This window comes from Cnephaeus nilssonii (assembly GCF_951640355.1).
Source record: "Cnephaeus nilssonii genome assembly, chromosome: 3".
Lineage (NCBI taxonomy): Eukaryota > Metazoa > Chordata > Mammalia > Chiroptera > Vespertilionidae > Cnephaeus > Cnephaeus nilssonii.
In genome coordinates this window covers 38337305-38358467 of record NC_137074.1, presented here as the reverse complement: position 1 = coordinate 38358467, position 21163 = coordinate 38337305, and the positions used below count along the sequence as shown (strand labels likewise).

Below are 21163 nucleotides of genomic sequence, written 5' to 3'. Positions count from 1 at the left end.
AGAAAACATCGGATGAGAGAGGAGGGAACATACTCCACTAGGACCCCCCATGGCACACCCCCTGCTGCTCTTTAAAGATTCAAGGTATCCAATCTCACCATGTCTTCCAAGCAAAGTGGGAAAAAGAGAGCAGATGTCATCATGCCATGGTGCAGACAAAGAGAGTGAGGCACAGGGAGGATGAGGGATGAGCCCCACTAAAGGCAGCCCCCCAGGCTCCGGGACCCGCCCTTGGGCTCTGTGCCGGGTGCTCACAGATCTCTGTGGGACAGGCCCCATCATAACCAAATCCTGACAACTCATAGCTCCCGGGTCATAATCCACTGTCTGTGCTGTGTTTCACCCAACTGGTTCTATTTTATCTTCCTCCAGTTTCTAAAAAGATCCTTTCTACCAATCAAAGGCATGTCAAGCGGACAGCAACAAATCCTTTTTCATTTGACTGAATAATCGGAAATAGAAACTCCAGAGAGACTGGACCTTGGTGCAGAGCAGCAGAAGAATTCTAGGGCACTAGCCTTCCACTTTTCCATCCCATCTGACATTCTAATCCTTCGCTGCCATTAACGTGCTGAAGTACCACATGGAAACGCTGGCCTTTCACAACGTCATGCCAGGTTTCTTTGCACCTGAACCCGTGGGTGTGCCCAAGATCGCATTGTTGGTGGCAGCAGATAAGCAGTGAAGGCAAGTCAGGAGGTGTTAGCCAAGAAAGGGCAGAGGTGAGACTCTGGCCCCAGAAAACGTAGAAATGGAGGCAGGCAAAGAGCTCAGGGGGGAGAAAACCACAGACTAATTTGGGGCACTTAACATGATTCCAAAGAGTTGTCATATGTGATGGTAAGAAGCGATCAGCTAAAAATACACACTATTCCTTAGAGGGAAGGGCTGCTGACACACAGAATCCATCTACCTTTGGCAAAGAATAATATTGTGCCGCTCTCGGCATCTGGCATCTGGCAGTACACCACCAAATGTCGCACACCCAAGTGAATTCCTGACAGCGCTTAAAGGGACAACTCTGTCCATTGTATGCCTGAAAATGTAAGCCGGGAACTAATTTTTTCAACTGTTCCTGAGTTATGGTTTCTTTAAAGGATGTACTTGCTTTTCCCAGCTATGCTTAACGCCAACTGTTTTAACCTTTCCAAACCAACCCACCACAGATTTCCTCGTTGACACTCTCAGTCTCAGTCTCGCACACATTCGCACAGTTGTGTTCTGAATTGTGATGGGATTAAATTAAAAACATTTCATTGCAGATGCTCTAATTTACTATACACAGATAGGTCAGAAATTATTGTACTGAATGAACAAAGTATGTCACAAATAAAGCCCAGCCCAGTTACTGGTTTTTGCTATGAAACAAAAGTGGGCTTTTCATTCATTGTGGGTGGGGCCATACCACTGATCCCCCAAAGCAAAATTAAGGATTGGTGGCACATTCCTGTCTTTGACGTGCCAGTGGCAGATTCCCTACCAGCAATAGGAACACTTTTCTTTTTTTAATCATTCTCTCCTTGAACATTTATAAAAAGAAAAACTATCTACAGTAGTGTATCATTGCTAATAGAAATGTCTTCCCAGTTCTATTTCAGAAGGCGTCAAATGATGTTCTTTAAATAAACTATAAATACCCCCAAGTATTCCTTTATGTCTGGCTGTCCCAACTTCTTTTTTTTATTTTTTTATTTTTTATTTTTTTTGGCAAATTAAAAAGGCGTATGGCTTCTCGCCGATTTGTACATCTGAGTTTTAGCTTGGTATCCTTCGGTAAAAGTACATGTAGCCCAGGTCTTTAGGGGGCCTTTCTGAGGCACACACTCTGTGGTCATTGTAGATCACCCATCTGAAAACAAAACACAGAAGCATTTGATGGATTTAAGTCAATTCCGGGAAACTTTGCAGAAGAAAAGTTACTGCGCCATGCATAAAAGAATCAAGATGTTTTAAGATAACCAAACTCAAGTTTGTTATATAAAAGGGAATAGAATGCTGGTGGGAAATTACAATTGTTTTTTAAGTCTCAAGCTCAATCAAAAAGTAGTTACTAAAAGAGCCTCTAAACATTTTAAATCCTTTGATCTCATAATTTTTTTTTTTTTTTGCAGAAATCCATAAATAACCTCAAAAATTGAGTTAAATGAAAAACAACTGAGCCCTAACCGGTTTGGCTCAGTGGATAGAGTGTTGGCCTGAGGACTGAAGGATCCCAGGTTCAAATCTGGTCAAGGGCACATGTCCGGGTAGCAGGCTCGATCCCTAGTACGAGGCATGCAGGAAGCAGCCAATCAATGATTCTCTCTCATCATTGATGTTTCTATCTCTCTCCCTCTCTCTTCCTCTCTGAAATAAATAAAAATATATTTAAAAAATGAAATAAAATAAAAAATAAACTGTTTCTTTAAAAAAACAACAACAAAAAACAATTGAGTCAAAGAATTATGTATAACTAGAGGCCCAGTGCACAAAATTCGGGGGGGGGGGGTCCCCTCAGCTCAGCTGCACCCTCTCCAATCCGGGGCCACTGGATCCTAACTGTTCACCTGCCTGCCTGCCTGATCGCCCCTAACCTCCTCTGCCTGTCAGCCTGATCGCCCCTAACTGTCCCCTCCTGCTGGCCTGGTTGCCGCCAACTGCCCCCCTGCCAGCCTGGTTGCCCCCAACTGCCCCCTGCTGGTCTAGTTGCCCCCAACTGCCCCCCTCTGCTGGCCTTGTTGCCCCCAACTGCCCCCCATGCTGGCCTGGTCACCCCTCACTGCCTCCCCTGCCAGCCTGGTCACCCCACGCAGCCTGCTGTTCAGTCATTTGGTCGTCCCTCACTAACCCCCCTGCCGGCCTGGTCACCCCACACAGCCTGCTGTTCAGTTGTTTGGTCATCCCTCAAGAACCCCCCTGCCAGCCTTGTCGCCCCACACAGCCTGCTATTCGGTCGTTACTGTGAGGGCGTTCTGACCAATTTGCATATTACTCTTTTTTTTTCTATAAATATATTTTATTGATTTTTTACTGAGAGGAAGGGAGAGAGATAGAGAGTTAGAAACATTGATGAGAGAGAAACATCGATCAGCTGCCTCCTGCACACCTCCTACTGGGGATGTGCCCACAACCAAGGTACATGCCCTTGACCGGAATCAAACCTGGGACCTTTCAGTCCTCAGGCCAATGCTCTATCCACTGAGCCAAATCAGTTAGGGCTGCATATTACTTTTTCATTAGTACAGATAGTGTTTGTTTCAGCCTTAGGTATAAAACTAACTAAAAATCAGAAGCAAATTAGCCAGGCAGTGAATAATATACAACTATTAAAATGTTTTCAAAGAATATTTGCTAAATTGAGAAAATAATCACAATATAATACAAAGTGAGAAAAAGCAAGTTACAAAATTGTATCTGTTGTGTACATTAAACTCTTAGAAATGTTATAAATACATATGCATAGTTATATGTAGTATGTGTGTGTATAGACTTACATACCCTCTCCCAATGAAAACAATAAAACAAAGAGAAATATATCCAAATATAGACAATGATTATCCCTAGGCTTCCAGATGACATATTTTTGTATGTGTTTATATCGTACCAACTCCTATGATGAATTTTATTGTTTTTTAAATTACAATTAAACGATTTCTCTTAAGCATTTTTAAAAAAGCTATCAGGTTGGGTGATAAAAGGAATTCACTATAAATCAAGTCTCTGTACTCAACTATTTTATGAATCAGGTGGAAACAAGACCAAAAGATACAGCAAAAAGGAACACAATCGATGCTGGGTGGGAACTGGTCACTGCTGCAGTGCGAGGCCTGAGGTGAGAGGTCAAGCACTGCCTTGAGCAGGAGGGCCAACCCCCAGGCCACTCAGTGGGGAGCTCCTGGGAGGAAACCAGAGGAGCCTGCAGGGACCTGGCCCAGTGAAAGGGTTCTGAAGACAGGTGCAGCCTCACATCCCAATCTGTGTCATTCCCAGTTCACCACACACCTAACAATTCTACGTAAGACGCCACTAGGCCTACTGCAAGGTTGCAATAAAGCAAGACACTGACCGCTCGGTGTTGCCAGAAAAAAACACAGGATACCCTGTCAGATCTGCAAATTATATTTTAGTATAAGTATGTCTCGTGCAATATTTGAGTAATTCACTTATTCAAAAAGTAATTCACTTACTTTTACCTGAAATTCAAATTTAATAAGGTTTTCCTTTATTATTATTATTTATTTATTTGCTTAATTTGGCAATCCTATGGAGGTTTCAAATATGACATACATTCTGCTGTAGGATGCATCTTTATTGTGGAAAGTTACCTTGGTATGATGGCATGATGGTTGAGAGTGGGCTTTGGATACCAGCTCTGACACAACAACTTACTAGCTAAGATCAAGCTATTTGGACTCCCTGAGCCTCAGTGTCTTAAATGGTTTTAAGAGTATATCCTACAAGACCATTGTGAAAGGCACATGTGATAACATATGAAGCACCTAGTACAGTGCCTAGCGCTCAATAAAATACATATATCTTTACCTTCTAAAAAGACTCACCTTCCTTCCTTTTTAATATGGCAAACATAATGGCCACTCATTGTAGATGTTCCCATGTGACTGATGAATGCAAATAATTCGTACACTGTGAAAGAGGAAACAACACAGTCACCAGGCAGCATTTCTAGAAACCAACAGCACTACTGACCAGAATTTAAAGCCAATGATTGTGTAATCCAGCAACTGTTTAAATTGAAAGACAAAGTCTACTTACCTTGCTATACCCATTCACCCACAAACTCACCCAAAGTGACACCAAATTCAACCTTCAAAGTCATAACAAAGTGGGACATCAACCATCAACGTACAGCTGACATTAAATTCGTATCTGGAAGGGCTATACAAATCTTGCAGCCAACCTGGTGGCAAATCCGCGGGTGTAAGAGAGTAGAACTGGCTCTCTCACATTCAAGCAGCCTGAGGGCAGAGGGGCTGTCCCATCTCTCTAGGCCCATTTCTTCACAAAGATGAAAAACCCACCCACTTCACAAGGTTGGACGAGACTTAAATGAACAATTCAGAATAAAATACCATACAAATGTCAGGACTGTAGGGAAGACAGCAGACAGCTATTACCATTCATAGGAAGGGACAATGCTTTGGAATATGCTTCTTGTGATTTCTGACTTGCTCATGATTATAAACTATATGGGACCAAAATTCAGGTTTCATGCTTTCTGAACAAGGAGATAGATAGCCTCTTAGAGGGTGAAACTGATTTTTTTTTCTCTGACATTTCTCAGTACCTCCTGCCATTTGATACAGGATTCTGTGTCAAATCCACGTTGAATGAACTTCAGCTCCTGCTCCCCTGGCCAAACCCAGACCTACACAACAGAGTGGGTTCCACGGACAAGTACCAGTCCATTCGCAGACTGCTACCAATTACAGAAATTGAGTGTTTGCATCCTTTCATGATGATTTGAGAATATTCATGTCTGTGGAATCTAATAAGGGAAAAAATGGTCTTGCATATTCATTTGTCTAGTACTCAATCTTTATTGCATTTTTTCAAAGTATTTGTCTAGGCAGATCTCTGCCCTACCCCTCCCTCTCCCATTCTCCCATGCTCATCCCTTACTGAGCTGTGAATCCCCACTCAGCTTACTCACTCTTCAGCACATCACACACAGCTGATCACCTCCTTCTTCCTCAAATATTCGCCCCCAGGATACAACCCTCTCTTGGCTGTCCAGCTGCCTCACTGTCTCCTCATTTCCCTGACCTCTCAGTGGTGATGACCTCAGAACTTGCTTTTCCCTGTCCCGATTTATCCAGTCTTATGGCCTTAAATGGAATTATTTTCTTAATTTCCAGAATGTTCATTGCTAATGCAAGAAGATACAACTGAATTTTGTAGATGGGTCTTGTTCCTACATTAGTAGTTCTAATAGTGTTTTAGTGGATTCCTTCGAATTTTCTACATACACAATTATGTTATCTGCAATAGAGATAGTTTCTTCCTTGTTAATCTGGATGCTTTTCATTTCTCTTTCTGGCCTCACTGCCTTGGCTAGAACCTCCTGTTATAATGCTAAGTGGAATGTCAAGAGTGGACATCCTCGTCTTGTTCCTGACCTAGGGGAAAAGCAGTCAGTCTTTACCATTAAGTAAGATGTGAGCTGTAGATGCTTTTTACCATGTTGAGGAAGTTCCCTTTCATTCCTAGTTTGTTGAACATTTTCTCCTCAGCCTCAGCTGTCTCTGTCAATGATGATTCCATTCTTCCAATAACTGAGGACAAAATCCTAACTTCTCTCTCACACTTTACACACACCCAATCCATTAGCAAATCCTGTCAGCATTTCCTTCAATATATATCCAGAATCCAACCACTTCTTATCACCTTCAGTAGGAACCCCTGAATCCAAGCAAGTCACCATCATCTCTCTTCTGAATTTTCACAAGAGCCTCCTAACTGGGGTCCCTACTTCCTTCCTTGCCCCTACAATTCTTCTCAGTACAGCTATCAGAGTCTTAAATTGGAATTCAAATTGTAGTTATTACTGTCAGAGAACTTCCCATGGTGTTCTATACCTCAGAGTGAAATTTTACTCTTACAGTAGCCTGTGAGACCCCTCCTTCTCCCCACTCCTCACACTCTCTCCCATTCCAGCTACTCCAGCTATTCCGGCTACTCCGGCCTCCTAGTTGCTCCTCACATCCACCCAGTATGCTCCATCCCTCAAGCCTCTACACCAAGCATGTCAAACTCAAAGGCTAACATGGGCCAAATAAACAAGGTTTAAGTTTATGTGGGCCACACAAAAAAACAAAAGCTTCAATTTCCATAGAATGGTAGGTTTATTTCAGTAGAGACATGCTGAATACAAAGGGCTGAAATAAATGAGTAATCATTAACATAAAATAATAGAATATTTTAATAAAAATTAATATTTTTTCTTGAATATTAACTTATCAGACACTGAATAACTGCACAAATTAATATGCGTAATGCAAATTTTTCTTGTTCTCTGAAAGTGAAATATTTCCTGTTTCACACACCAAACAAGTAAGTACAAGACTAATGACGTGGCAATCGGCTGCTAAAGAGAAATGGTGCACCTGTGCGTAAGGCGCATAAGGGAAATGAATGCAACACAATTATAGTAATCAATCATTAGCAAACATTGTAGTTCATTATTAATAATTAAATATAACAGGATATTGTAAAAATTAAGTTAGGAAATTTTTATTAAAACATTTCTTAAATACTGTTATATTGGCCTGGCCTCAAAAATATTCGTTGTGGGCCGCATGCGAGTTTGACATGCTTGCTCTACACTCATTGTTCCCTCTATCTGAAACTCTTCTCGCAGCTGTCACATGACTCAACCCACACCTCCTCAAGGTCTCAGATCAAATGTCACATCAGAGAGACTTCCTGAGCCAACTTATAAAAGAGTGACTCTCTCTTTAACTCCCACCCTCATCCCTGACCTGGTTTACTGTTGTCCATGTAGCACAAAGTAACACCTGCCAAGTCACATATTACGTGGGCATTTATTTACTGTCTATATCCTTTTACCCCAGGCTAAAATACAGCTCCACAATGATGAGAAGTGTGTCTGTTTTGTTTACTAAAATATTCTAGGTACAGGGAACAGTGCTTAGCATGCAGAAGGCACTTAATAAGTATGTGTTGGCCAAAACCGGTTTGGCTCAGTGGATGGAGCGTCGGCCTGCGGACTCAAGGATCCCGGGTTCGATTCCAGTCAAGGGGAAGTACCTTGGTTGCGGGCACATCCCCAGCAGGGGGTGTGCAGGAGGCAGCTGATCGATGTTTCTCTCTCATCAATGTTTCTAACTCTCTATTCCTCTCTCTTCCTCTCTGTAAAAAATCAATAAAATATATATATTTTTTAAAAAGTATGTGTTGAATGAATAAATAAATGAGTGAATGAAGGAATGACTCTACTTCTTCATTTATTTTTATATCACCTTGTATTGTATACATTTTTATAATCCACCAACCTAAGTATAAATTGGAGTATAAATTAGTAAAATAATTACTTAAAAGAGAAAGGAATCAGAGGAGATTGCCTTTCCTACCATTAACTAGCTGTCACATCAACTAATAACCAAAAATATCCGAGGTTTGAAACCAGAAACCAGCCAAAAACAGTTGTGAATGACAACCATTTTGCCTGGCACATAATTTTTGAAATAGTGATCAAGGAACTCTACCATGCTCTGCCTTCCCTTTTGCCCACCCCCAATACTAAGAACCCACTCCTACCCCAATAAGAAAGAGAGGGTGTGGGCTCAGACCTTTTCATCTTTCTTGACCCTGGTTGGTTTTTAAAGCTCTTTTTGAATAAGCCTACATCTAATTCCAAATCTTCAGTTTGAGAGATACAGTCCTAGTCTCCCAAAATGCAGCTGCTGTCTTAGAATTTTCATGAAATAAAGAGAGGACACGATACCCCAACCAGGCTCCCCACCCCAAGGAACTGTCCTCCAAAATAATGACTAAAATAATTCATCAGAGAATTTAAATGGGCATTTCCCACCATTACCCAGGGTCACATCAATAAAACACTACTGAGACATCAACACAGCCAATGGGTTGACAAAACAAATAGATATACAGAAAAAGATAAATCCACACACCCAATACACCCATGTCATTAAGTTCTCAAAGGAATTTTTTTCCCTCTTTGGTTAAAAACAATTCACCTGTATACTCAGAACCATAAAAAACAAATTAAAGCCCAGCCAGCGTGGTTCAGTGGTTCAGTGTTGACCTATGAATCAGGAGGTCACGGTTCCATTCCCTGTCAGGGCACATACCTGGGCTGTAGGCTAGATTCCCAGTGGGGGACATGGAGGAGGCAGCCAATCAATGATTCTCTCTCATCACTGATGTTTCTCTCTCTCTCCTTCTCCCTTCCTCTCTGAAATCAATAAAAAATATATATTTTTTAAATAATTAATTAATTTTTAAAAAAGATGAGCATAAATCTTAGTCCTACAATTAAAATTAACCATGTTTATCAATATAAACACCCACCCCATGCATTATTCAAGACCTCCTGCTAGGAAAAAAACAGCAAGAGAGAATCACTCACAACACATTTGTAAAAGCTCAAAAGGTGAAAAGAGGGGAGGGGTGGGGGGAACCTCAATTAATATTTGTTTCCAAAGAGAAGTCAAGGTAAACCAGAGAAGGAAGTTCCTGCTGATTATTTTCCAAGTTCCCAAAGGACCCCTTCTAAAAAAAACAGCATTATGTCACACACTCCCCCCAAAATGTACACACCCTTTTTATCACACAGATAGAAAAGGCAGTGTAAAACAAGGTGAATCGTTTTGAAAATGCTAACTTTCAACAGAGAATTTTTCAAAGTACCAGAAGTAGAAAAAAACTGCCTAAACCCGTCATTGGCAAACTGCGGCTCGCAAGCCACCTGCGGCTCTTTGGCCCCTTGAGTGTGGCTCTTCCACAAAATACAATGGCCTGGGCGAGTCTGTTTTGAAGAAGTGGCGTTAGAAGAAGTTTAAGTTTAAAAAATTTGGCTCTCAAAAGAAATTTCAATCGTTGTACTGTTGATATTTGGCTCTGTTGACTAATGAGTTTGCCGACCACTGGCCTAAACCACTGTGTCCAATATCGGGCAAACAGTGTCCCTCTAAACAGCCAGAATTAAACAGTGTCTGAAACTAGCATCCTTCCTCCCTACTTCCCTCTCCCAACAAAACTTGTCCTTTTTTGAACTAAGAAAATGTTCCCGCCCCTGGGTCCAGGTGAGGCCGTGCGCCCCTGGATCCGGGTGAGGCTGGGTCCCGGGTCTGGGTGAGGCCGCGCCCCTGGGTCCGGGAGAGGCCACGCGCCCCTGGATCCGGGTGAGGCCACGCGCCCCTGGGTCCGGGTGAGGCCGCACGCCCCTGGGTCCGGGTGAGGCCACGCGCCCCGGGGCCCGGGTGATGCTGGGTCCCAGGTCCGGGTGAGGCCGCGCGCCCCTGAGTCCGGGTGAAGCCGCGCCCCTGGGTCCAGGCGAGACCAAACCAGAGGGAGTCGGACCTGCATTACCACCATTTGTCCACCATCCAGAGCTGAAAAGTCAGTGCCGACATGTACACATAAGGAACTGGTGGACATTGAAATTGGGTCTCAAAAGAACTGTTGGTCCAGAAAGAAACTCACTACAGACTGATTCATTTGCCTGTCAGCATAACTATTATTGCTCGTCTCACATTCGGTTCTTATAAGTATATTTCTAGTAACACATGATCTCACTCATCTAGGGGAAATGATGAACAACATAGACTGATGAACAAGAACAGACCCAGAAACAAGGAGGCATCGATGGGACTGTCGGGCCTCAGAGGGAGGGTGGGGGAGGGTGGGGGTAGGGGGGAGAGATCAACCAAAGGACTTGTGTGCATGCATACAAGCCTAACCAATGGTTAAGGACAACAGGGGGGTGGGGTGGGGGATGGGAATGGGGGGATGAGGACAAATATGTGACACCTTAATCAATAAAGAAATAAAATAAAAAAAATGTTCCCAACCTTTCTAATGTAAAGAATTTTTTAATGTCAAAATTTTCTACCACCACCCCTGCCCAACATATCAATTATCCTCTGATTTTATTCTTTGAAAAAGCACCGTCAGAAAAAAACATACATGAAGCGTGGCAAGTAGAAGGGGTAGACAGCATGTTCTTTCATGTCATATGGATAAATAGTCTCCCCAGGGTTATCTAGGGGAGGGACCAGCATACTACCATGACCCATAGGCCAAATCCAGCCCACCGCCTATTTTTGTACTGCCAAGGAGAAAGGGAAGAACGAGGGGAAAAAAAGATGAGATAATACGGGTATGGCCCATAAAGCCTGAAACATTTATTATAATCTGTAAAAGAAAAAAAAAAAGATTTGTTGGCCCTGGTCTGGTGGAAAGAACTTAGTTCATCTCACTGCTTACTGCTGATTAAAGGTCCCAGAGTTAATAAAGTTACTTAACTTGTAGATCTTTGCTGGTAAAGAAACAAAAATAATCTGTTCAGTAAAATAGAACCTCAAGGGTTTATGGTCCTAGTAGACACTAATTTTATATCTAACTCAGCAATCAATTTTATTTATTTATTTATTTATTTATTTATTTATTTATTTATTTATTTTTGTTAACCCTCACTCGAGGATATTTTTCCATTGATTTTTTTTAGAGAGAGTGGAAGGAAGCGGGAGAGACATAGAGAGAGAAACATCTATGTGAGACACATCAATTGGTTGCCTCCTAACTAGGGCTGGGGATCAAACCTGCAACTGAGGTATGTGCCATTGGCCGGAATCAAACCTAGGACACTTCAGTCTGTGGGCCAAAACTCTATCCACTGAGCCAAATTGGCCAGGGCTCAATAGCTTTTCAGATGTTTTTGAATCCATAATAACATCTAACTGCTTCCCTCATTAATTAATGCGTCAAAGAAAATCTGAAATGTGTTCAGTTTATATGTACCTGAGAGTCATGACTTTACCTCTTTGAAAATCGTAGTTCAACAACACATAATGAACAAAAGCAGCTCTAGATTCGGGAGTGCAATTAAATGAATTTCTATTGTATAGACCATTGATTTAAAGAGCAGCAATATCTCTTTAGGGTGAAACACATCAATCGGTCTACAGGGAAGGCTCAGAATACAGAAACACCAAAAGATTCCTTCAAATAACCACCAAGACCCCAGGACTCTGCAGCCTTCTGGTGAGAAACTCAAACTGAGTTATCCAACTGAATCTTCCTAACTTGGATAATTTTGGCATTACCCACCCCTAACTCCCTCCGTACAACAAAGGGGAAAACAGCATCTCCAGTTGACTAACATTTGACTCATAAACACTCTATATCTGCAAATAACTTCTTCCCCGAACAGCTTGATTTAGAAAACGTCTGAGTTCCCCAAAAGAGAAGGGATTTGGGTAAATCAATAACAGGTTAAGGCAGCTGTCTCTCGGCTTCCCTAGCTGGAAAATCTCAGCTGCGGCAGGAGAAGTCTGAACCACTCGTGATGAGCTTGAAGGAGCCAGGGCAGGTTTGAGTAATCACAGCCTAATCACATTGTAATTACATTGGCAGTCAGTTCTTTTTTTAAAAAAAATAAATGCTCATCAAGTGCAACACAGAAACAGAAATGATTTTGCAAATGGCAGAAGCCCAGATAGGTCAGACTGATTTTCCACTTTTTTGAAATTTTAAAAAATACAACAGAAAGGTAGGTGCCAGCCCTAAAATGATGACAAATAGAGCCTTTTCAAAAATAAACTCCTGCCGCCCTAGCCAGTTTGGTTCAGTGGATAGAGCGTCGGCCTGTGGACCAAAGGGTCCCGGGTTCGATTCCGATCGAGAGTACGTACCGATCGAGAGTACGTACCTGGTAGGGGCTCATGGGCTCATGCAGGAGGCAACCAATCGATGTATTTCTCTCACACTGATGTTTCCCTCTCTCTTCCACTCTCCCTAAAAACCAATGGAAAAAAATATTCTCTTGTGAGGATTAACAAAAAAAATAATAATAATAAATAAACTCCTGCCTCCATTCCAATATGGAAAATCTAAAATAAGATGATTCAAGCCCGGCCAGCATGGCTCAGTGTTTGAATGTCGACCTATGAACCAGGAGGTCACAGTTCAATTCTGCTCAGGGCACATGCCCAGGTTTTGGGCTCAATCTTCAGTGTGGGGCATGCAGGAGGCAGCCAATCAATGCTTCTCTCTCATCATTGATGTTTCTATCTCTGTCTCTCCCTCTCCCTTCCTCTTTGAAATCAATAAAAATATATTTTATAAATAAATAAATAAAATAAGATGACTCAATAGTGGGTAAAGGAGAAAGTGCACAAGCTTCAAAATCAGACAGACCTGAATTCCAAGCTGGTTCCACCACTAGGAGGCACTTAGCTAGCGGGAGCCACCATCTGACTACCCGGCTGCAAGGAGTGAGGAGATGCCTAGAGCAGGGCGTTCAGTAAAGGCCAGCTACTGTTTCACCACGCATTAACAGCACTGACCCTTTTAAGTAAATTAGGTAACATTTAATAAAAGAATTTCTTGTAATGGCATGACTTCTTCATGCAAAAAGATGGCAATAGAGATTTTTAATTGACATATTCCCTCAAGGAAGAATCTGATGCAAGCACTTATTAAATCCCTGTCCTTGTAATAGTTACTTTTTTCCAACTCAAACACCAAACTTGTCATTATTTTCATCATTAACCTGATGGACCAGTAGCCACTTTACTCCTTCCTAAGGCAATAGTAACCTTAGTCTTGCTTTTAAGGTGTGTTTCTTTGGTTTAAACAGAATTAGAACCACTTGGCAGGCCTGCTGAAACAGATGGCTGGGCGGCTCCCAGAGGATCTAACCCAGTAGGCCTGGGTGGGGCCCAAGAATTCACATTTCTAACAAGTCAGAGGTGATGCTGATTCGGCTGGCCCAGGACCACACCTGAACCAGGGCTTGAAGGACTCACAAGCTAGGAAGGAAAAGGTCTCCACCCTCAGGTTCCTAGTATGGGGCCTGTGACCGGGGAGAGGTGGACACATGTATGGGTCTCAGGACCTTTGCTGAGTGGCCTGGGGAGAAACAGCTGTAGGGGGCACTGGCAGCCATCCTGAGGTCACCAGGGAGAGCCACCCCAGACGGGAACCAACCCAGAGGAAGCAGAACCAAGAGGCACACTCAGATAAAAGGGTTTCAGTCCTGGAGTCAAGTCTCCCTGGGACTTCCCAGCTTTTATGATACCACTAGAGGCCCAGCGCACGATTAAACCGTGTGCGTGTAGGGTCCCTTAGGCCTCACCTGCCATCGGGGCCATGTCCGCCGCCCCGCGAAGCCTCGCACGCTCCGCGGACGTTGCTGGCGCCCCGCGACGCTCCAGATGTCCCACCCGTGGCGGGACCCATCAATGCACCTCCTGGTGAGTCCGGTAGTTGGTCTTGACGCCATGATGGCATCACAACCACAGGCCTTTTATGATACAGATACTTCCCTTTTTGCTCAGACAAGTATTGCTCAGCACTCCTGCTACTTACAACAGAGCCTGAAAACTGAGGTTGATGGTTTTATTTGGTTTCTTTGACGGTCTGTCTGTCTGTTTGGCTCTCCATTTTGCTCCTAAATACCAACTACCCTTACCTTTAAATTGTCTTAACCAATTCGCCAACCAACCCCCCTCAAAAAAAAGAAAAGTTAAAAAGCCATGTCTTGGGAATGTAAACCACCTACCTACACAGAATATACATCTCCCCAAGTTAACCCATCAAGTTAATTAATTCTAATCAAATCCTGCAGAATGGCCAATTATAAGATCAGGAACTTTCCAAAGTTCAGCAATAACAATGTAGAAAATATAATGGGGGAAAACTTATTCGTAAGTAACACAGAAAATAGAATTGTGTTGGGATGTTTATAAAGAAAACCCCATCACTTTGCAGAGGCTGGAGAAGGGAAACATGAATCAAAGGAAAAGAAGAACATGTTTCTGGCAGAAAAACTCAAATACTGTAAAGGTGCCAGTATTCCCAAACTAACAGAAAATACAGGAAACTCTCATAAGAATCAATAAAAAAAAACCTCAATAAAAAATGGGGAAATGGGCCAAAGGAAATGAAGACACGATTAACACAAGAAGAAAAGCAACTAGGCAATAAAGATATAAGAAATTATGAAAAGTGCTAGCCCAATGGGGAACAGGAGAGCCATCAGGGTGTTTGTTGGGCTAAGACAGTGGTCGGCAAACTCATTAGTCAACAGAGCCAAATATCAACAGTACAACGATTGAAATTTCTTTTGAGAGCCAAATTTTTTAAACTTAAACTTCTTCTAATGCCACTTCTTCAAAATAGACTCACCCAGGCTGTTGTATTTTGTGGAAGAGCCACACTCAAGGGGCCAAAGAGCCGCATGTGGCTCGCAAGCCGCAGTTTGCCAACCACGGGGCTAAAATAATAAACATCTCAAAAACCTGAGATGTTACTCACAAACTTCACTTCCAGAAACTTACCCTAAGGAAATAATCAAATGAGGGCCCAAGAATGTTCACCACAGCATTAATTTTATTAGAGAAGGAAAGGAAGAAATTTAAATGTGAGCAAATGTTTATTACCTGATAGGAATTGAAAAGGTGTTTGTTGTACTTCTGTGAACAGAACTCATCCCTTAAGAAAATTTTTAAAAATCACTGCCATCCTCTTCTGAATGTACAAATAAACTTGTTATTTGAAACTTTCTGTAATCATCTTTTATTTAAATAACTAGAAAATATAATGGGTGCACGGGGGTGGGGGTGGGGGAGGGTGGGATGTCCCTCAGCCCAGCTTGCACCCTCTCCAATCTGGGACATCCCTCTCACAATCCACGACTGCTGGCTCCCAACCACTCCCCTGCCTGCCTGCCTGCCTGTTTACCCCTAACTACTTCTGCCCTCCAGCTTGATCACCCCCTAACCACTCCCCTGCCAGCCTGATCGATGCCTAACTGCTCCCTTGCCGGCCCGATTGCCCCTAACTGACCTCCCCTGCCAGCCTGGTCACCCCTAACTGCCTTCCACTGCCGGCCTGGTCGCCCCTAACTGTCCTCCTCTGTAGGCCTGGTCGCCCCCAATTGCCCTCCCCTGCTGGCCTGGTCACCCCTAAATGCCTTCCCCTGCCGGCCTGGTCACCCCTAACTGCTCTCCCCTGCTGACCTGGTTGCCCCCAACTGCCCTCCCCTGCAGATCTGATTGCCCACAACTGCCCTCCCCTGCAGGCCTGGTCCCCCCCCAACTGCCCTCCCCTGGTGGCCTGATCGCCCACAACTGCCCTCCCCTACCAGCCATCTTGTGGCAGCCATCTTATGTCCACATGGGGGCAGCCATCTTTGACCACATGGGGACAGCCATCTTGTGTGTTGGAGTGACAGTCAATTTGCATATTACCTCTTTATTATATAGGATAACTAGTTGGCCTAAAATTAGGGATATAAATTATGTTACATCTATATAGTGAAATGTTATTAATATACTACAGGCCTGGTGCACGAATTTGTGCATGGGTGGGGTCCCTTGGCCTGGCTGGCGATCCGGGCCTATTGGGGCTGTCTCGCCCAGTCCCGATAGGGGATGATCAGGGCAGGATGGCTGGGAGGAGGGGTCATGGGAGGTTGGCCCTCTGTGGGAGATTGGCTGTGAGAGTGCACTGACCACCAGGGTGCAGATCCTGCATTAAGCATCTGCCCCCTGGTGGTCAGTGCATGTCATAGCTACCAGCCAATCATCTGGTCATAACAGTTGCTTAGGCTTTTATATACGTATATAGCTATTCAATGATCTAAACTTATTTATATGGACACTCACAATTAGGGGAAAAGCAGGAAATAAAATAACATGTATAGAATAGAATTTATATTGTTTATGAATATACATATTTAGCCCTGGCTTGTTTGGCTCAGTGGATAGAGCATCGGCCTGTGGACTGAAGGGTCCCAGGCTCAATTCTGATCAAGGCCACATGCCCAGGTTGTGGGCTTAATCCCCAGTAGGGGCATGCAGGAGGCAGCCGATCAATGATTCTCATCATTGATGTTTCTCTCTCTCTCTCTCTCTCTCTCTCTCTCTCTCCCCTTTCCTCTCTGAAATCAATAAAAATATATTTTTAAAAATGCATCCTCTTAAATATATATATATATATATATATATATATATATATACATACATATATATATATACTCATTTTTATGTATTTGCATAGAAAAGTATAAAAATATACACAAAACATTAACAGTGGTTATGACTAGGTAGTGGGATTGTTGAGTCATTTCTTTTTCCTCTTTTCAGACATCTGTATTTTTTTCAAGTTGCTAAAATTATCACATATCCTTTTAATGATAAGAAAAAATAAACAATACAAACGATAATTTTTTTAAAGGAGAAGTGACTGATATGAATTCAAGTGCTAATGCAACAAAGCACAATGAACATACTAGTTTTCCTTTCCTGTGATGTATGCAATGTAACACAAAATAGGGCGCTAAGCCTTTTTGCTTTCTCCATTGAGCACTTATGGAGAAAGCAAAAAGAAAACCAAACTATCCCTGTGACCACTACCTGCTGCCATTCATTTAATTCTTCATTTTCATTTAATCATTCATTTGCTGATCACCTCCCAGGGGCCAGGCACAGTGCTAGAAAGGCTTCTGTAAAAACATCTGGGAAGGGGGTGGGAGAGTATTAAAAGGTAAAGGGGGCCAAATATATGGTGATGGAAGATGATGTGACTTTGGGTGGGGAGCACACAATGCAATATACAGATCATGTATCATAGAAATGTGCATTTGAAACCTAAATGATCCCATTAGCCAACGTCACCCCAATACATTTAATTCAAAAATAAGTAAATAGAAACATCTGTTCAGAGGCAAAATGCATTTGCTGAGTCAGGGTGGTTTATGTTTGCCGATTTTTCATAATTAAATTTTTCACTACTACTGCCCTGAGGTTCTGCACATCCTGTATGTGACTTCTCATTGTGCATCTCTGTCTCTTTCCCCACCCCCACCCACAAGTGCCCTAAATTTGGGGGCAAATAGGAGCAAGGCCACAGAGTTTGGCCCATAGTGCCTTTAAATTAAGGTGCTTGAAAGCATCACATCATGACATCCTATTCAAAGATGCAACTCCAAACCAGCAGTGCCAGGGATCTCTGCAGATCACTCCGAGCGCAGTAAGCCCAAGGAGAAGATGGCGCTGTTCAGATCAGTAGGGCCCGTCTTGGAGAGAATGGTTGGGTTCCCTCCAGGCTCCATCAGAAGACGGAAAACCTTAAGGATCAGACTCCCATCCCTCTGCAGGCAGATATCTTGGCAGCTTTACGATGGCTCCATCTTGTGGTTTATTCCTTCTGTGAGAAGGGCTCACCCAAGTCCTTTACAGAAAGTCAAGGAAGCAGTGCGCCGATGGACATGTAAGAAGTAATAAATCCTGCCCATGAATTATTGGCAACTTGTCTGTTACAGATTTTAATATTTTAGGCAAATCACTGGTTTCTAAAAAGTAATACAAGACTCTTTGAATATAGAAGTTGGGAGAACTTTATTTCATCCTTTTCTTACCTAGACAGGATAAAAAAATTTAAATAAAGAAATTCCCATTTTATATAAAAGAAGGTTTCTCTCCCATCCCCTCTCTCTAGAGCTAGATCAATACATACATATTATGTCTGGTAAGACCATTAATAAGTAGAGCTATAGCTCTATGGCGATAGGAGTGAACGCTACTAGTGTAATTTAACTAAATCCAATTATTTTTATTTGGTACTTTCTATGTGCTAGCCACCATGAGCTTTATAAAAGTAAAATGACCTCTGCGCTCCACAGCTTCCAGTCAAATGGGAGACACAGATATTGACATAAATAATTTTATTGCAAGATGAATATCTCTAATAACAAAGGAACAAACACCATGTTAGAGTGGCTCTGGGCACAGGCTCCAGAGGCAGACTGCCTGGGTTGGAATTCTGGTTCTACCCATCATTAAGCTGTGACCTTGGCAATTAACCTTCTTTACTCAGTTTCTTCGTCTGTAAAACCTACCTTATAGGATTATTGTATGGATTAAGGGTGGCACAAAAGGAAGTGTTGTTAATATTGGTATAATTATTACGAGCACATGGGGTGAGGATGGACTGACTGACAAGGACCTGGGAAAGCCAACAAGAGAAACGGAACCTGTGGCCAAGTTTTGAATCACAGTAAGGATTTTGGTGTGCAGTGATAGGAAAGAAGGCATTTCACAGTGAAGGAAAGGCCTAGAAGTAGTGAGAAGAGGGTGAATGACAGCTGGGTGGGCTGGTGCTGTGGCTACAGTTCCAGGCATCTGAACTGTGGCGGGAGTGAGGGGCAGAAGAAATGACACTGAGAGAAGGTAGGCTGACATCTGACTGAAGGAGGAGACGCATGCCAGGCTAAAGAGCCTGAACATTATTCTGTAGGCGATGACAGTCTGAGAAGCAGGGCATCACAGTGAGAAAGAACATGGATTCTGGGTTTGAATCTTGGCTCCACCTCTTAAGAGCTGCGTGACCTCAGGCAAGGTACCTACTCTTTCTGTACCTCTGTTTCCTCCCCTATAAAACGAGTGTGTTGAGGATTAACTGACTGTATACATGCAAAGAGCTTAGAACAGTGCCTGGCACACAGTGACACACCTACGTGTTTGCTCTTCAAAGGTAGAACATTGGCTTATGGCACCTCTTCCTGCCATCCTGACAGCCCTTCAGGGGCAATGACAGGGTCAAGGGCATAAGACTGCTTTTCAACTTTCAAAACCACCACATGAAAATAAATGTTCTCTTTTAGACACAAAACTTCCATGGTACATGAAAAGATTTTATCTCACAGGGCAGACAAAGTCAAAGCTGGCGCTAAACGTGAGCACACGCACTACAAGGCAGCATGACTTGAGTTTGCCCAGGACTTTATCGGATCACCGTGGCCATGCAATGTGGCAAAATGTACCATTTATGAGAAGATGAGATCTGTGCTCACTTTTGAAAGATGGCAAACGTTTTAATATGTGTGGTGGGAGGGAAGGGGATGAGCCAAAAGCATAGTCACAATTGCTCAGACAATCCCTCAGGCAAAGAACTTACTTCCAGATCCATCCTTGACTCTAGGTCCTTCAGGCTTGGCCTCGGAAATAATGTTTGCATTGGCGTTATTCTCCATCTCGATCACAAAGTCACTGTCCTCCTCAAACTCGGGGTGGCTAAAGATCCAATCCAGTGCTCTTTCCAGGTTACTGTTCTAATAAAACAAAACATGTTTACAATGTATGCCGCCCTCAGGCCTCATTATATCCTGACCATGTGAACCAGGATGTCAAGCAGCTAGGGCAGGAAACCTGAATCCATTAGTCCTAAGTGTCTTCTGAGTAAGAAGCTCTGACTCCACATATGAAATGTGCTTGGTATTCTGCAAGTCTCCCAACCGAGATCAGTAACTAGAGTCACTGGAAAAAATTCTGAGCAGCAGATCAGCATTCCAAACCCCATATCAGTCTTTATTCCTGCAGGCTGATGCTGATAATGACAGGGTACAGAATGCCAAGGAGTATGGCACGTGTTTGGGTGCAGCCCTTCCAAAGGCCACAAGAACTGCACACACTACATTCTCTGCCAACTTTATTTCCTGCAGATAACTATTCCAGGTAGAAGGGTACCAATGCGAGTACTACATTAATGCCTCCTCTCCCCAAATGTTGGCACAATGGTTGAACTGCAGTAGGGACAAAATTAATACCTTGATTAATGATGACAACACTGGTTAGTTAAGTTAAATTGTTTTAAACTGACCTTTGTACAGTTCAAAACAAATGACCAGAAAATCATGTTCATCTCCCCTGTTTGTGATATCACTGGAGGGATGAAGAGTGTATTTAGACATAGTCAGAATCTCCGGTGGAAGAGTCAAGCAAGTAAAATAAGTAAGACATAAGCAGGTGCCCAGAGTGAAACAAATGCTAGTTGAGAATCATGGTGACCAGCAGGCAACCAGTCAGGACACCGAGAAGGAATCGGTAGCAGACAACCACTCATAAATGGAACGTAGAAAAGATGGCGACCGGCAGGAAGGTAGGGAGAGAGAGAGTGTGAGTGAGGAACCCATAGAGGAGAGTGTAGATGTGTGTGGTGTGTGTGTGTGTGTATGAGATAGGGTCAGTTAGATTCTGCAGGTCTTCCAAGGGGCTCCCGAACAGGGCAGCCCTAGACGGCGGAGCCCCGCGCACAAAGCGGACACTTCTCGGCGGCTGGTGCGGACACAGAGACCACGCCATCTTGGGAAACAGAGCTGCCCGAGACTCGGATCCTGGCTTCCGACACAAACCAGGACCCTGCAGCCACTGGGGACAGAGAACTGCTATCACAGCTTCAGACAAACAAACAAGAATCCAGACTTCCCGGCAGATTTCCGTGAGTCAAAGAGCCTATCCCCCTCCTCGCAGGCGCTGATAGCGCCATAGTAACTGATAGACCCGCCCCTCCCCCAAGCTGCTGAGCGCCCACAGGCGTGCGGAAAGCGCCATAGTAACTGATAGACGTGCCCCTCGCCCAAGCTGCTCACAGGCGCGCGCACAGACAGCGCCATAGT

The 21163-nt window shown here is 43.3% G+C and overlaps 1 protein-coding gene across 1 annotated transcript in view; it reads right to left on the bottom strand.

Moving 5' to 3' along the window:
- Positions 1-1607: 1607 nt before the first annotated feature.
- USP13 (ubiquitin specific peptidase 13) overlaps positions 1608-21163 on the bottom strand; it is a 110235-nt gene continuing 90679 nt past the window's right edge. Inside the window, exons 19-21 of the mRNA XM_079766743.1 lie at positions 19666-19819; positions 4539-4623; positions 1608-1849 (exon numbers count right to left, since the gene is read on the bottom strand). Of these exons, the coding sequence (XP_079622869.1) occupies positions 1756-1849; positions 4539-4623; positions 19666-19819 (333 nt within the window). The 3' untranslated portion in view covers positions 1608-1755. The remainder of the gene's footprint in view (positions 1850-4538; positions 4624-19665; positions 19820-21163) is intronic.